At 40.7% G+C, this 18846-nt stretch overlaps 1 protein-coding gene across 1 annotated transcript in view; it reads right to left on the reverse strand.

Moving 5' to 3' along the window:
- The window catches only part of inpp5jb (inositol polyphosphate-5-phosphatase Jb), a 103892-nt gene that overhangs the window by 14016 nt on the left and 71030 nt on the right, over nucleotides 1–18846 (reverse strand). Inside the window, exons 5-6 of the mRNA XM_034170343.1 lie at nucleotides 7399–7515; nucleotides 679–854 (exon numbers count right to left, since the gene is read on the reverse strand). Coding sequence (XP_034026234.1) covers nucleotides 679–854; nucleotides 7399–7515 — 293 coding nt within the window. The remainder of the gene's footprint in view (nucleotides 1–678; nucleotides 855–7398; nucleotides 7516–18846) is intronic.

Below are 18846 nucleotides of genomic sequence, written 5' to 3' on the forward strand. Positions count from 1 at the left end.
AAAGATGCTGACATGGAGTCTTCTTGTCCATAATTCTTGGACCTCATGAAAAATGTTCCTGAATCCAATCAAGTCTAGTCTGGGAGCATGTGCTGGTGTCGCAGTTCACCACATCGACAACAATGCAGAACTGGTTTGGATCCTGGATGGAAACCACTCAGGCAAACTGATCCATCCTCATAATTCAAATGTAACTATCTGCCATAGCAAGGTGATGAGTGGAGCTTCATATTGGCATTCACCTGCCACTGAGTTCCTCAACACTCAGGCACCTCTGTGCTGGATCATGCACAGAGAAAGGCACCACATAACCAGAATGTCAAAGCTGACGATCCCTCACAATGTAAGTGATATGTCGCACTAGAGTCTCCCTAAGTAACTGCTTAGTTTGCACAAAGACATTCCTGTGGTACACAAGGATCCTCCAAAGCAACCTGGTTTCAGAGATATCCAGCCTTTGCTTGAGGTTACTGGGTAGTGTCCAATCCGATGTGCATTGCTAAATTCTCAAGACCTGACTCTAAAGTGATTTTAGGATAATCTATCTGACCCCCATCTAAAATGACAGAACAAAAAATATGTATACATTAAAAAATACTGACAGAGTACTATTTGTTTATTTTTATTGTTTATATAGATACATAACCCATGTGTGAGTGTGTGTGTTTGTTAACTAACTCATGGTCTAGAACCCCGGTGGCAGCTTGGCCCTCAAACTGTTGCTGCTGTAGGATGCTCTCAAAGTCCTCCATGCGCTGATTTGAGTTTTCCATGTGGGCCGGCAGGTGGCAGTTTAGGAAACAGATGGTGTGACCAAATACTGACATGCGAGCACTCACTCCACCTTTATTACCCTGCAACAGACAAGATAAGGTAAAGAACACTTACCTCTGCTGAAAAGAGAGATACGATTGATTAAAGTAACAGAATAGCTGTAGTCTTTGAGGAAATAAATATTAAGGTGACTGTTTTTTTACTACACTGAGTTGTGCATGTGTCACAGCCAAACAGGAAGTTGACCCATTTAGGGTATATTTGAGAACATTGTCAATATTTAACACAAGTGGTAAAATAAATACATAATAGTCAAATAAGATGAATCTGGATTTTATTTATTTATTTTTGCTCATTCTCCAACTGTACTAATCCAATAAAACAGTTCACATTTTAAAAGGATGCTTCTGAGTAATACCTGCAACCCTTCACTCATTAAGCATGGTAGAAATTCACAGCCTTAATGATAAAAGTAGCAAAGACAGTCGTTCAATGTGAAATGTGCCTTTTTGTGATGATGTGGAGAAGAATCTTTTTTTTTGGTCCCGTTTGTGCTTCTAAAGCAAAGATGTGATGTGACTTCGTTGAAGGTGAAGTTGCGGAATGTCCTATCAGGTAAAATAAACAGTATGAGGCTGAATATGAGCTCCAGTCTGCAGACTAGTCTGTCCTGTGTTTTGGGTTCATTGATGTTTCCAACAAGTAACTCCTGCTCATCACATCAACATCTGCTTGTTTATTCTCATGAATCCATATGACACAGCAGGTGTATAACAAAAATAAGGCAATGTATTAAAAACACCGACTCTCAGCAGATGAATCACCAAACGTGTTTTCACATATAGTGCTTTTTAAAAGAACCAAATTCGGTCCTCTTACTCACCATTTCCAAACTACACAGTTTAGGGCCCAGTCCCACTGGGGAGAGGATTAATTGCACATGAATTGAGTATACAAATTACGGGCGTGCGTTGTCATCCGCAACAAAATTGGCCAAAAATGACAAATGTCCCAGTATGAATTACGGATATATTAATAATGTATAGAGAATATATGACGAACAATCACGGATGTATAACGCATGTATTGAGGAAACGGATGGGACGCATTGCGATTATCACGGCAGTATTACAGATGTATTGTGAATGTAACACGCACCTGTTGCGCGTGCGCGGCATCTGCATTGCGTCATAAAAGAAGCGCACTCGGGCCTTCGGCATCACTATTCACACCAACACCACAGCCTCTGGAGCAATTGCTGGACTCTGACAAGTTGATCACAGAGTTGATGTTCATGTTGTCATGCAAGGGTTAACTGTTCATGAGTTTGGGGAGCAGGAGGGGGGAAGCCCGCTCGGGGTTGTGAGATGGTGTTTTGTTTTTTGATAGTGTCATGAAAGGAGAGAGTTCGGCTTGAGTTGCGGCTGTCACAGCAACTCTTCCTTTTGTTGGTGTTAAATAAAAGTCCTGAAAGAGAACCGAGGTCCACAGCTGACTTCTCTGCAGCTGGGGATTTACGGTACGTTGTTGGATGGCAGCAGCCATTATGTCTTTGGGGATCCATAACTACATCTGTACGTCTCCACAGCTTGACTGGCAATGACTGGCAGGTATGTCAATTTCTGCCGCATTGAGATAGTACTTTGGGTTTACGTGACGTGTTTGTTATGCATTTGCAGACTGTGCGCAAATCAGCTGCAAAGTAGATGTAATACAAACACTTTATCTGTGGCCAGTCTGTATGCATTTGCTACATCTTATTTTAGTCTGTGATGTGGGCATGATAGGCACGCTATATATCCATTTTACACACTGTCCCAGTCCACTGCCAAGCCGCAAATCCCCATCAGTTGCGGATATTGGTAGATATACAGCGCATACATTGAGTATGTATTGAGTATGTAAGGCGGATGTCATCCGCAAACCAAAATTTTGTGCAGCTCAAAAATCCTGGCATTGGACAAACGTGCCTCTGCGGATAATTGCGGACGTGTGCGGGTGTCGGCTAGGGCTGCCACAAACGACTATTTTGATAGTCGACTAGTCAACGATTATTTTTGTGATCATTTGACTAGTCGGATCATACGTAATTTCCTAAATTTAAGGCCTGCAGCATTTTCTGAGAAACGTCAGGGGATGAAAACATGAACATTTCCAAATCAATGACTATTTCTTAGACTTCATTTACATCAACCATGCAGAAATACAAACAGTGTGGTACTTTATAGTAAATCTGTGTCAGGTAGGCAGTTCTCAAAAACTAAATGTCCATTCTGGAAGGAGACAAGTGAGGGAAGCCACCAAGACACAACTCTGGAAGAACTTTTGGCTTCTGTGAGTGGAGAAACTGGGAATAGTGCAACATCTTTATCTTCATTTTACATACAGTAGTGTTCAGAATAATAGTAGTGCTATGTGACTAAAAAGATTAATCCAGGTTTTGAGTATATTTCTTATTGTAACATGGGAAACAAGGTGCCAGTAGATTCAGTAGATTCTCACAAATCCAACAAGACCAAGCATTCATGATATGCACACTCTTAAGGCTATGAAATTGGGCTATTAGTAAAAAAAAAAGTAGAAAAGGGTATGTTCACAATAATAGTAGCATCTGCTGTTGACGCTACAAACTCAAAACTATTATGTTCAAACTGCTTTTTTAGCAATCCTGTGAATCACTAAACTAGTATTTAGTTGTATAACCACAGTTTTTCATGATTTCTTCACATCTGCGAGGCATGGAGTCAACCAACTTGTGGCACCTTTCAGCTGTTATTCCACTCCAAGATTCTTTAACAACATTCCACAAGTCATTCACATTCACACAGGCCAAGCTGCTGGTGCAGTTCTACACGGCCATCATCGAGTCCATCCTCTGCTCCTCCATCACGGTGTGGTACACCGGGGCCACAGCCAGGGACAGACACAGACTGCAGCACAGTGTGGCCTCTGCTGAGAAGGTGATCGGCTGTAGCCTTCCATCTCTCCACGACCTGCACGTCTCCAGGACTCTGGGCCGAGCAGGTCTGATCACAGCTGACCCTTCTCACCCTGGGCAGGAGGCTACGGTCCATCCGGACCAGAACCTCCCGCCATAAGAACAGTTTCTTCCCCTCTGCGGTTAGACTCATGAACACCTCATAACTCAGTCACCTTAAGCTTAACTCTGTCACTTTATCATCTTATCACGGGTCACTTTAGACAATGTACTTTGGTTTTTAATTGCACTCCTCCCACTGCACTGTTTTTTCTGTTTTTCTGTTGCACACAGCCTTTCATATTTCATATTTCTTTTTTTATCTTATATTTTATCTTATTTTGACACATATGTTATATTTTATCTTAGCATTTTATCTCTTCTTAATGTTGCACCATTGTACGGAAACAAATTCCTAGTCTGTGAATCCTGTTCACTGGCAATGGCAATAAACTTCTTCTGATTGCGATTCTGATTCTGACATTTCTTGGTTTTGCTTCCGAAACAGCTTTTTGATGTCACCCCACAAGTTCTCAATTGGATTTAGGTCCGGGGATTGGGCAGGCCACTCCAAAACTAAGATTTTGCTCGTTTACTAGTGTGCTTGGGGTCACTGTCTTGTTGAAACACCCATTTCAAGGGCAAGTCCTCTTCAGCATAAGGCAACATGACCTCTTCAAGTATTTTGACATATCCAAACTGATCCATGATACCTGGTATGCGATATATGAGCCCAACACCATAGTAGGAGAAACATGCCCATATCATGATGCTTGCACCACCATTCTTCACTGTCTTCACTGTGAACTGTGGCTTGAATTCAGAGTTTGGGGGTCATCTCACAAACTGTCTGTGGCCCTTGGACCCAAAAAGAACAATTTTACTCTCATCAGTCCACAAAATATTCCTCCATTTCTCTTTAGGCCAGTTGATGTGTTCTTTGGCAAATTGTAATCTCTTCTGCACGTCTTTTATTTAACAGAGGGACTTTGCGGGGGATTCTTGCAAATAAATTAGCTTCACACAGGCGTCTTCTAACTGTCACAGCACTTACAGGTAACTCCAGACTGTCTTTGATCATCCTGGAGCTGATCAATGGGTGAGCCTTTGCCATTCTGGTTATTCTTCTATCCATTTTGATGGTTGTTTTCAGTTTTCTTCCAAGTGTCTCTGGTTTTTTTTTTGTCCATTTTAAAGCATTGGAGATCATTGTAGATGAACAGCCTATAATTTTTTGCACCTGCGTATATGTTTTCCCCTCTCCAACCAACTTTTTAATCAAACTACGCTGTTCTTCTGAACAATGTCTTGAACGTCCCATTTTCCTCAGGCTTTCAAAGAGAAAAGCATGTTCAACAGGTGCTGGTTTCATCCTTAAATAGGGGACACCTGAGTCACACCTGTTTGTTCCACAAAATTGACGAACTCACTGACTGAATGCCACACTATTATTATTGTGAACACCCCCTTTTCTACTTTTTTTTACTAATAGCCCAATTTCATAGCCTTAAGAGTGTGCATATCATGAATGCTTGGTCTTGTTAGATTTGTAAGAATCTACTGAATCTACCGGTACCTTGTTTCCCATGTAACAATAAGAAATATACTCAAAACCTGGATTAATCTTTTTAGTCACATAGCACTACTATTATTCTGAACACTACTGTATAGTCCCAACTTTTTCTGATTTGTGGTTGTTTCTGTTGCATTTCTAAATTCACAGAAGTGCATTAAAGAAAAGTGTGAACATTTTATTGTGTTTTAAAACTTTGTGGAGCAAATGCAAACACCAAACTCTTAGAAAGAAGGAAAAATACACAGACGTGCAGGCAAACTTTGATATAAACTGAACAGAACAATGCAGGCTGATTTGACTCCCCATATTTTTTGTATAAATAAATCAGAATAAAATAAGAGGTAACTCTCTTTGAAATTAACATATAGCTGCAGCTTATAATAACTTTGAAAAATAAAAAAAATCAGCAGTTTGTATTTTTATTCTGACTCCAGTTCATTTTAGTGTGATGATGTCATTTTTAAAAGTCATTTTTTTCCTCCTTATCAGTCATGTTTTGTGCTTGAACACTACATTAAGCTTAAGATTGAACAAATAAATTCCTTTGGAAAATAACAGCTGTTAAAGTTCAGAGTTCTTGCCTGCTTTATGTTATCTGTGTGTCTGAACATCACTGCAGCTTCTCCACAGCGGGTTTTTTACCCGTGTATGCGTAATTTTTGTTCCGTTCATTTATTTATTCTCATTTTTAAGGATATTTAACTGTTCATTTCATCTCATGATCTCATAAATTCAGTATGCGATGCGCACATGGTGTGAGCAGGACGGTGCCATCAGAACCACACGAGTAGAAAAAGTGCAGAGAGAAGTAAAGGCAGCTCCACGGTTTGGTTCAGTTTTTTTGTTGCTTTTTTTTTTACATGTTCACTAGGGTTAAAATCCTCTCTCTCTGCTCCGCACTCATTGTCTCACATGAACTGATGGTTCTCAACAGAATGTAATGTCTCGTGCCTCCGTTCAGGAATCTTCCTCCCCCACCCCCTCCCTCGCAGTTTACAATCAGTTGACTCTGCGCATGCGTGTGCACACGCACACGCACACACACACACACCGAGAGCTCCTTCGGTAAACTGTGCATTTTAAACGGCTTCGAACAAGAGGGTCACTGTTTTAATCAGCCGTCTTATCCAAATTTGAACGTCCAAATGACGGCAGGATGGCTCTCTGCCTAAAACTATGAATGGAGAGAAAAACAAAGACTTAAATAAAATAAACAACTCGTCGACTACTGAATTAGTTGTCGACGGTTTCAATAGTCGACGTAGTCGTGACTAGTTGACTAGTTGTGGCAGCCCTAATGTTGGCCGACTCATACAAGGATGTTTCATGGATACTGCAGATGTTTAGTAAATATAAGCCAATTTTGTGTGCAATCCATATGCAAATCTTCTTAAATGCCAGCGGGACCGGGCCCTTACACTGTTACAACACAGGCATCAAGATGAAGTTAAGAAATAGTGTTGAAACAGAACTGAAGCTGTACACTGATAGCACTGCTACAAATGTTTAACAAGACGCACTTGAACTGATGTCCGGCAAAATTTCGTGTATAAAATATTCAAATTAGTGCCCTAATTAAGAGAACTGCAGGTGTCATACTTTTGTGTGACCATAACATATGCATATTCTGAAGATGAATTTGGGATCGTAAACCATTCTTGAATAATGTTCGTTAAGGAAAATAATTACACTATACTCATTATGCAAACGTGCCAAGCAACCCTACAATTTTATCAACTAATTTACCATTCAGATTGTATCTTTGGTCTAAGGATGAAGCTTCTACCATGAATTTTTAATGAGTTATATTTGCAAGATTGTGTCCACAAAGACCAAATTGCTCCAGAGCTAACAGATTGTGTAGCCTCTAATTTAGTTCATGTCGAACCATGACATCAGTAATAATGTGCACGTCACTCACTCCTCTGAGACGTATATGAGAGTGTCCCCCTGTACTGCTGACAGCGATGTTTGTTTAAACCAACTCTTTTCCATTCTTGTGTCCTTTGACTGTTTCTGCAGTTGATGTTTCTAACTTGTGATCACAGAATGGTGTCAGTGACCATCTCACCCAGTAACCCCCCAGGCCAGTGCGGGTGGTCTCAGTCTGGACTCCGCGAAGGAACGGCAAATGGTAGTACTTGGCAAAAATCAGCAGCAACAATCCCTGCATTCGCTGAGAGGTCACCTGAAAGATAAACATGGTAAAAAGACAGGAAGCAAAAGCAAGATATGAAGAAGACATAACAGGAGGAGGGCTGAGGAACACAACAAGGCTGTTCTATATAATTATGAAATACATTCAGCAATACATTTCACAATGATGAATTTGTATTCTCTGAAAAAACATTGATGTTGTAAGGAAATATTAATATAATGAGCCTACCCCGTGTCCCTTTATACTGCCCTTTATTTTTCTTCCCCTCCCTCCCTCTCTTCAGCTTCATAACCCCTTGCATTTCCACATTGCCTTGCAGGATCTTGTAACCCAGCTCTCCTGCTGTTTCACATGAAGTAGTGCACATTAGAGGAGGCCATAACGTGCGGTCTACCCGCAATGTGAAAACAGCAAATAACTGCAGAGCAAATGCCTGCTTGGCACTTTGTGCATTTGTGTCAGGATTTGAGTTTTGTCTGCTTTTATTTCTTGGCTTTGATGTGTTTTTTTCAGTCACTTTCTGTCTGTTTATTATCTTGCTGGAGTTTTTCCTGATTGGGTCTGTCTGTCCCTTTCTCTCTTGTCTGTCTCTGCTGGTTCTGGTGATGGGTGTTTCCCCCTCTCTGGCCACACCCTCATTCTGGTGCGTTCCAGGCACACCTGCTCTCAATCTGCAACTCATCACATGGGTGTATTTGAGCTCCTCATTTTGCCTTACTCCCTTGCCAGACTGATGCGCCTAGTGCCTTCTCTCCAGCACTGTATCCTGTTATCTCGTTCTGCCTGCTTCATGTGTTTTACAACCACCTGCCTATAACCTCGACCACACCTTTGCTTGATGTTCCTAGTTTTGTTATTCCTGTTGGACTGCCTTACTGTGTATTGGACCCAGTTTACTGTTTCAGTAAACTGCTTTCATACAGAGCCAGTTGTCTGAGTACTGCATTTGCGTCCTGCCTGAATCATCACCCAGACCTGATAATTTGTATGTCAGGGGATTTTTCTCCAACTTCCAATATCATTTCATACTCAAACACTTGCTTCTTGTTACACAATGTACCTCATGCAAATTATGACATTTGCTTGTAAATTGCAGCAATGCAAATGCACACATTTTGCACTGTATGAACAGGGAAAGAATGTGAAACAAGCATTTGTTGAAGTGAAACAAGATAAGGGATTAGCATGCAAAGTCACGTCCAACATCAGATATTCACACCTTTTTCCATTTCCCCCAGTGATCAACCACTCCACCTCCCGTCCACAGGTTTAAAAAGCATGATGACACCCTGCATGTAATGCTCTGGAGGCAGTAATGGAGGTATTACATAAGATAATCTACTGAAGTGTGCAGTATACAACTGTATTTGTGCTGCCTCTGCTTGTCTGCACTGTTCTTGAAAGGTATCATTAACTACTGCACTCCCTGAAGATTGCCGAGCTGTACTTTGACTGATTACAGAAAATGCATCAACAACTGACCATCTAAGCATTCACAGAAGAAGCTGCAAGGTCAAGGCTTACTCAGTCAGTCTAACCAAAGAAAAATCCATGTTTTCCTACCCATCAATGGCATGAACTGTGACAGGTAAATTAACACATGCATAATAAATAAAACTGTGTGCATACTCACCCAGCAAAAAATAATAACAAATGGTGGATTGTATTACACCTGTGCATCTGTGCATGCTTCTGTGGAAATTTCTCATGTCTGAGAACTACTGCTCATATGGCCCAAAAAGAAGTGTAAGATTATTTAGATGGAACACATTGTCACATACTCAGCTCTCAAACCACTGAGGGTACAGAGAGCAAATCTTTGTCTTGGAGAAACAGGAAACTTCAGTTTTGACCTTTGAATCCACTGACATTAGTCCTCGTTGCATTCTTGTAACCACTGAGGCTAGAGAGCAGATCTTTCTTTAAATTACTCAGAAGTCAAGTTTCTATTTTAAAAAAGAGAATGATGGCCCCCTGACACTTTAACGACTTTGATGCACACACTGTCGTGCAGAAGAGCAAACTCATCGTTAACACGTGTAGACTGAACGTGTGCGGGGCACCAGGACATGCAATTGCGCAAAGACAATTTTGAAATGTTCAAAAAAACTTTCACGCATAAATGTCGTGCAACAAATGCGAAGTGATGGTAAATGTTGCGCTAGCTACTCGCCAACACTAAAGTAAAGAAGGAGTGAACAATGTGAGTGGTTGCGTCAGCGCACCACATCAGTGCACAGCTCGTCTGAATGATTATAATGAGATGTTAAATCTATCATAAACATACTTTTCCAAGTGCACACAAGAAGGAAACAACATGCAACTGTTTTACCAAGCCATGACAATGTAAACATGACAAGTAATTAGGTTTTTAAACGGCTCCAAAAGCAGCGTTCCTCTGTGATTCCGGAAGCAATTAGAGGCATTTTCAACAGCTAACTCGGACAGAAAATGATTAATCCACTACAAAATAATTATTTTATATACGCAGCATCCAGTGCACAACACGTGACAGCCAGTGGAACAAAGCACGGCTTCCAGCTGGGAATACAACGGGTGGGATCGTCACAACGATGTGCGTGTGAAGTGCTTGGATCAAAGTCATGCAAGTGTCAGGGCACCTTGACTCTGATCTGCAGCTTTCGTCAGATAAGGGGGCTGAAAACGATGACCATTTCCAGTCCACATGTTTGAAAAAAAACCTTAACCTGAATGCAAAGTGACTTTGACTAAAAGGTCAAAGTGACTATCTTGACAAAAGGTGAACAAGAGAGACTACAACGAGGAACGTCCACCATGAAAAGGGAAGTTCTATAGACGATCACACTGTGCGTCAAGAGAATATATTCACCAAGTGTCCACGGGTGCATTTCGAAGACGATGTCGTGAGAAGAACTGCTTGCACCACATCTTTAAATGTCATAATTTGACCCAGTCTTTCCATCATAACGTCACTCAATGACGTCATACCTTAGCAATCATGATATCTTTGGGAAGCAGTCGCAATCATGATATCTTTGGGAAGCACTCGCCAAGACCTTTCATTTGATGTACCACACAACACGTTTCACTCAGAAATTAAATTTGACCTATGTGTAGGTCACACTTCATGTCATGACAAGCCCTGAAGGTCTATGCCATTTGCCCTCCTGAGGCAATGGCACTTTTGCAAGGCCAACCCCTATAATTCCCTGATATCTGGATGCAAAAATTCAAGAAAATGTCTTCAGGAATGTTCATTTACTGAGCTTGGTCTTTGACCTTTCTTTGACCATATTGTGACCTTGACCTGTTTTTCACATGTCAAGGTTTTTTTTAAAGTTTCTACATGTCCATTTTGAAGACTATCCAAGATGATTTGCATGCTTTTTCACACCCTCAAATATCAAAATCTTGCACCTTTTTCTCATCATAACATGACCAAATCATGTCATAATGCAAAATGTTTGATATGTTCTGAATCCTCTCATCAAGCCCTATAATTTGGTGTATTACACAACATGTTTTATTCAAATATAAAATTTGACATACTTGTAGGTCATCATTGACCTCCAGGTAAAGCCTGAAGGTCAAGGTCAATTGTTTATCCCAGGTAATGGCTTATGGGTGTCATGGCAGATGGCTGCCCGACACCAGGAGCGGGTGGACCCATGGTACAAACTCCCAAACCAGGCTTTGAGGTATAAGAAGTTGTCATGTTTATTACAGGCAAAGGTTCGGTACACAGGTGGTCATATAGCGGAGCAGAGGTACAAGCAGGGCGAGGCACAAACGTAGTCATTTCCAGCCAGGGGTCTGAGGCATGAGCAAACACCGGCATAAAGCCTGAGGCAAGAGGCGTGGTCAAAAATACAGATCAAGGTACTGGTACATGGCAGGACTAATCAAGACTGGCAACAAGGAGGCTGGAGAGTATGCACAAAGCGACAATCTGGCAGTGAAGTGCAGGACTGTGGGGTTTAAATGCATGTGAACTAATTAGAGTGAAACGAGGGACAGGTGGTGTCAAAGAGGTGCACGTGAGGGGAAGACTCTAGAAAGGGGGTGTGGCTAGTGAACAAAGATTAGATGCTGTGCAAGATGGGAAGGAAGAGAGTGCTCAAAGAGAAGTGATGTAAGCTACAGGGATCTGTAAGTGAACACAAAACAGACAAACAAAAAGAAAGACAAAGACACTGGGTAGGTGCAGAGATGTGAACATAATTAACTGGGTGTGAGAGATGAAGACATGAATGCAGGTGCAGGACGTGGCGTGAAGACTAACAGGAAACAATGAACAGGCTAAACAGAAGACAGAATAAACTATAACATAGGCATGAACAGGAACAAAATACTCAAGCATAACCTAACGAGAACTGCATGAGACAATAGAAAAACACACTAGAACTAAATTAACCATGAACTGACGAAAGAAGGCAGTAACAGAAATTCTAAGAAAAAAACCAATGACTAGGCAATGACAAATCCCGACATAACAAAACAACAAATAATAGGAACACGTGATAAATTAATAAACAATGAATGAAAACCCAACTGGCTGCAGAAACTAGAACCAAAAGTAAATCATAACAAAAGGAACGAAGTGACAAGAAAATATAACAGAATAACTCATGATGAAAAACAACCAATAATAAATCAACGCAGAAAAGAACAACAGAAAGGGGAAAACCCTGAATAAACCCCCAGATCCGGCTGAAACACAGAAACAGAGTTCCAGCTGGGAAACGTGTACCGTGTTTTGAAGGACATGAACTTACAACTTTCCTACATGAGGCACGTGTCTCTGCCTGCTGTCCTCATGTGGAAATATATAAAATATCTTTCACATTTGCGCAGGGCTGCAGCGGCCGCACACAGCGCACCTCGGCAGGCTGTGGTCCGGCCCGACACACATGTCCATACATCGTCCAATTTCTCTTTTTTGAAAGCATACATTCATCTCCTTGTTGATTGTAAGTATTTCCCGCTCCTGTTATAAAACAGCGATGGTAGTGTAGTGGTAAATTGTCCGCCTGTTAATCAGAGCTTTTGTAAATTGCAGGTTCGAATCCCTCAAGTGGCATTTATTTTTTATTTAACCAGGGTTATTTAACTGCTGTATTGGGTCCCCTTTTATTTATTATTTAAATCAATCCAGTGATTTTCACTAATTATACACCATTATTATCACTTACTGAGGAGTTGCTGGGCCGGTAGCATAGATTTACATTTACGCTACCTGGCTATACCTGCCCGCAGTAATGGGCGGGTATCCCAAGACCCACCCGCTGTGCATAAACTGATGACGTCATAGCTCGCGCAGCCCAAGAACTGTCCACAGAGGAAAAGATGAAAAGGCGAGAAGTGTGTGTTGGTCCCAATATGGATATTCCACATGATTTTCTCATGGTTAGTACAACAATGAACAGCAGCCAAAGCAGCCAGCTTGATGAGGACGCACTGGCAAATTTGGAGAGCACCGTGGTACCAGCCAACATGACAAAAGTTAAAGTGAGCCAACTTTTTATGTACGCATTTGCTGGGTGTCATGCGTTTTGAAATGACATTAAATACTGTTAATGTGATTCCACGTGTTATGTATCTCAGTAAGTGATAATAATGCAAATAACATGCAGTCGTCATGCGGTATGCATTTCGTGAATCCCTCCGTCCATGCCTAGTCGCCCAAAATGACAGATATGTCATTTTGGGCGACTGGGCATGGACGTCAGGCCTCTGAAAATGCATACCGCCCTCCAAAAGCATGTTATTGTATTAATATCTCATCTATCAGTGTCCGGTAATTGTATTAATTATTTATATATCCAGCTGGACATAAGACATGAGAGCGCACTGCTTCATTCATGTCATTTCATGACTGTACATCTGTGACCATGGGTCATCTACAGAGGAACAGAGGGTTCATACTTGTATTGTCTGCTCGATAAGAGGGATTCAATAAAATGCAGTGTTTTTTATGGTGTGTGGTTTTTATTTTTTTTCTCCACAGCAGAGGCACAATGTGGTGCAACATGTTCCAGCTGTTTTTTTTATTCCACAACAGCGGCGCAATATGGTGCAACACATTCCAGCTGCTCGCACTGTGTTTGTGCACACTCATGCACAAAACTGTCGCCGGTGTCTCGTGCACGACTGTGCAACCGTGCGTCCCTCACGACAGCAGGTGAAATGCTTCGCGGTTCCCCATTTCGTGTTTGGTTGTGGATTTTCTTCTGGTTTTTGTGTCTTTTGTGTTATGTGTGAAGGGTCCCTAAAGTTTGAACCTGACGATGAATAATGCTGAACAGATAGGTGTCTTATTATTTTGTGTCTGTTCACCATATTAACACTAGAAACCCCTAGTTTAGAGGCTAAAAGAAAAATCAAGATAATGCAAAGTGGTTTAAACTTGCGCAGGTGAACACCAGAGCGCTGCAGGACAACATCAGTCTCACTGTCAACAATCAGCACTGACAACACCATGGTCCAAAAATAAAACAGGAGCCTGGGAGACATTCGTCTCACTCTTTCTGCTGAACAGCTGATTTACACATTCTGGCTCAACATAGCAACAGAGACAAGCATCATTTCAGAATCAGTCAGACCAACACAGACAACAACGTGTCAGCTACAGTACTGTGTATGTGCAAAAACATGGACTGAACAGTTGAGGAAAAGAAGATTTTGAAATGACTGGCTCAACCTGCTATTAAAGATAACAATGCTGTTAATTAAACAAAATGTCAAGATTTTCATGTGTTCCTGTTCTGGAAATTTCTTCTTGGCCAAACTTCACATACTTTCAGCATTCTCTCAATTACTACATAAACAGTGATGCCGGTAACGCGTTACTTAGTAACACGTTACTCTAATCTGACCACTTTTTTTTAGTAACGAGTAATCTAACGCGTTAATCTTTCCAAATCAGTAATCAGATTAAAGTTACTTCTCCATGTCACTGTGCGTTACTATTATTTTTCATTGTGGGTCGATAGCAGCATTAAACTTGGTCTGTGGGCAGGAGGTTGGGGTTCAACTGAACTGCCCACTTTAAGCAAGCTGTGAGCTTTTCATCCGCGTTTTTTTGCAGCTGCTCGACTCGTCCTCACCTCTTAAAGCGCGGTGATCAGCACACCTGCACTGAGCTTTACAAAGACATTTTTATACTTTTTCCCCTCCTTTATTTAGAATTCTGAGCTGAGCCGCTCCGTATCTGCACGTTAAAAACAGCTGATCCTCGGCGACGCGTCAACAACTAAACTGTTTTCCACTCAAATGCACCTAAACTCTCTTTCTGAGGACCACATGATGTGAAAACGCAATAAAACTTTCTTACCTGTAAATCTGGTCCTGTTTTCTGCATAAATAAATGTTATCCATTCTTTGTGCTCAAACGCCAAAGCAGGGGCGAATCCAGATGGAATGGGGGCGTGGGGCAAGGATGTGCCCCCCTCACAACACCCCTAGATTAAAGGTCCAGTTTTGAAGCCGTTTTTTACTACAACTACTAATACTGCTTAAAATAATAATAATTTCGACAAGTAAAATGTTTAGAGAATTTAAATGTTAGAAAAATGTTAGAATTTAATAGTTACATTTATAAACAATGTAGGTTTGAAATTGCAAGTTTTACTGTTACAGTGCTGTCAACAGTTAAATATGAGGTCAAGAAAGAGGTCTTTATTTTACTTTTTATAAAACAAGTATTTGTTTTCATTGAAGTCAAGAAAGGGTGACTATAAAGTGAGTTTTGGCAAAACAGGTATCATTGTCATGTTGACGTGGGTTGTTGTCGGCAGCTGGGGAAAGTAACTAAATAAGTAACTAGTAATCTAACTTAGTTACTTTTACAATTGAGTAATCAGTAAAGTAACTAAGTTACTTTTTCAAGGAGTAATCAGCAATCAGTAATTGGATTACTTTTTCAAAGTAACTGTGGCAACACTGTACATAAATACTTGCCTGTTAACTCAGTTTGATGGACTGTCCGGTCATAAAAACCAAGATTTTTGTCCTGTGATCATGAGAATCATCTTTTTTCATGGATTGTCTTGTATGAAAATACACGTCATTATTTCATCTGGTTTTGTTGTACTGTTATTTTTTACAATTAATTATTATAAGGTAATATACATTTAATGTTTCTTTCTACTTTTTTGGAGGGGTAGGAGCAGTCTTTTCTTAGTTATTTCATTGGTTGTTTGGGTGTGAAAGCCCAGCCTTGACAGTAAAATACATTTCCTTTATCTCAAATACGCACATTTATCTCAAAACATCAATAAGGTCAGGTCTAGGAACATGTGCTGGTACAGTGTGCTGTTGCATCTATGTGTAGTAATAAACTATTTAAATGTTTACTGCCTTCGATTTAACACGATCATTACAGTTAATTCATCTAATACATTTGAGATTATTATACTATTCCATTAAAAAAAAATAGTCGGGTAGAGATAGTGAGGGTTTGACTTCACATTATACAGTAGTGTTCAGAATAATAGTAGTGCTATGTGACTAAAAAGATTAATCCAGATTTTGAGTATATTTCTTATTGTTACATGGGAAACGAGGTACTAGTAGATTCAATAGATTCTCACAAATCCAACAAGACCAAGCATTCATGATATGCACACTCTTAAGGCTATGAAATTGGGCTATTAGTAAAAAAAAAAAAAAAACGTAGAAAAGGGGGTGTTCAGAATAATAGTAGCATCTGCTGTTGACGCTACAAACTCAAAACTATTATGTTCAAACTGCTTTTTTAGCAATCCTGTGAATCACTAAACTAGTACTTAGTTGTTTAACCACAGTTTTTCATGATTTCTTCACATCTGCGAGGCATTAATTTTGTTGGTTTGGAACCAGGATTTTGCTCGTTTACTAGTGTGCTTGGGGTCATTGTCTTGTTGAAACACCCATTTCAAGGGCAGGTCCTCTTCAGCATAAGGCAACATGACCTCTTCAAGTATTTTGACATATCCAAACTGATCCATGATACCTGGTATGCAATATATAGGCCCAACACCATAGTAGGAGAAAACATGCCCATATCATGATGCTTGCACCATCATGCTTCACTATCTTCACTGTGAACTGTGGCTTGAATTCAGAGTTTGGGGGTCGTCTCACAAACTGTCTGCGGCACTTGGACCCAAAAAGAACAGTTTTACTCTCATCAGTCCACAAAATATTCCTCAATTTCTCTTGAGGCCAGCTGATGTGTTCTATGGCAAATTGTAACCTCTTCTGCACATATCTTTTACTTAACAGAGGGACTTTGCGGGGGATTCTTGCAAATAAATTAGCTTCACACAGGCGTCTTTTAACTGTCACAGCACTTACAGGTAACTCCAGACTGTCTTTGATCATCCTGGAGCTGATCAATGGGTGAGCCTTTGCCATTCTGGTTATTCTTCTATCCATTTTGATGGTTGTTTTCAGTTTTCTTCCACGCGTCTCTGGTTTTTTTGTCCATTTTAAAGCATTGGAGATCACTGTAGATGAACAGCCTATAATTTTTTGCACCTGCATATATGTTTTCCCCTCTCCAATCAACTTTTTAATCAAACTACGCTGTTCTTCTGAACAATGTCTTGAACGTCCCAGTTTCCTCAGGCTTTCAAAGAGAAAAGCATGTTCAACAGGTGCTGGCTTCATCCTTACATAGGGGACACCTGATTCACACCTGTTTGTTCACAAAACTGACAAACTCACTGACTGAATGCCACACTACTATTATTGTGAACACCCCCTTTTCTACTTTTTTTTTTTTTACTAATAGACCAATTTCATAGCCTTAAGAGTGTGCATATCATGAATGCTTGGTCTTGTTGGATTTGTGAGAATCTACTGAATCTACTGGTACCTTGGTTCCCATGTAACAATAAGAAATATACTCAAAACCTGGATTAATCTTTTTAGTCACATAGCACTACTATTATTTGGAACACTACTGTAAACTAAGCAGGCAGCAGAACGTAGCAAATAGACTGACATTATATTCCTGCTACAAATGATCACCTAATCTATCCATCCATCAATCTACAAGCAAAATGTGCCAAATCACCAACAGGAAGAACAGATCCTATCAGATTTCATTGCATGCATTTGAAGATAAGCGGTTTAACATTTTTAGCACACAAAATCTTGGCTATGTATGCATTTTTGTTTGTGTGTTTTGTTTTAAATCTGTTACTGACCAGCACATAACCGAAGGGGCTGAGCCTCTCCATGCAAACCTCACTCCATTGGTCTGTGAAGAGGGCGTCTTTCAGCCTTTTGTTAATCATAGAGTTCACTTCCTGCAGCCTGGAAGAACAGTCACACACAACAGTGCACAAGGGTCAAAAATGTCACAGCAGACAGAGATGCAAGAGCTTTGATCGTGAAAATGGGGGCTATTAAACATAAGATAATCATAGCAGTGGAGAGACAGTGTGACAGCACTCTGGCTCAGAGCTGAGACTGCTCATTAAAGATACTCAGCACTGTCAATGTGGGACAGAGAAGATAAGACATTCAGCTTTTATGCAAAAGAAACTGCTGCCACTGCAAAGCACTTACCCAATGATGTACATGTCTGTATTTCCATCTCCCACATTTAGCCCCAGCAAGGAAGTGATGTCATCAGGTGGCATGGCTGAACCCACATTCCAAGTAATAATGTGCACCCTGCTGACAAAGGCAGTTATGCAACATTTCTTATATATTTTCTCATACAATCCTTGATACAGAGAGCAAGCAAGTAGACTGTCATGTGGAAGAGAACCTCAGTAACTGGTACCATATCTTTGTAAAAAGAAGGTGAACTTAGTGCTGGGCGGTATACTGATTCATACCGAATACCGGTGTTTTTTTTTTTCTACGATATGAATTTTAGAAATAACTCCATACCGGTGAGTGCGTTGCGCAGAGCGGCGGAACGCCGTGCCCGCAGGGCATTGTTTGAGTGGGGACAGTTTAGCGGTTGCACCAAACAAGCAGCATGAGTACAGCCCATGTAGAGTGAATGGATGTTTAGCAGTGAGCATAATGGCAAAACAGGGGGAAACTTCTGAAACTGAACAACCAGAACGAGAAACTGAAAGAAGAACTTGTACCGAAACGAGGAGCTGTGTCCGTTGTTTGGAAGTACTTTGGGTTTAAAAAGTCCGACGGTGACCAAACTACAATACTATGCAAATGCTGTCACGCTAAAGTTGTAGCAGCAGGAGGAAACACGATCAATTTACTCCACCACCTCAGCCGCAAACATGTCCTGGAATATCAGGAATGTAAACTACGAGCTTCGTCTTCCTCATCTGCAGGTAAAGTTAAAGCAAGCTGCACACCTTTTCTGTTTATGTTATTTATTTATGGATGATTCCTTACTGAATGTTCAGGGAA

Source organism: Thalassophryne amazonica, chromosome 5 (genome assembly GCF_902500255.1).
Source record: "Thalassophryne amazonica chromosome 5, fThaAma1.1, whole genome shotgun sequence".
NCBI classification, from domain to species: Eukaryota; Metazoa; Chordata; class Actinopteri; order Batrachoidiformes; family Batrachoididae; genus Thalassophryne; species Thalassophryne amazonica.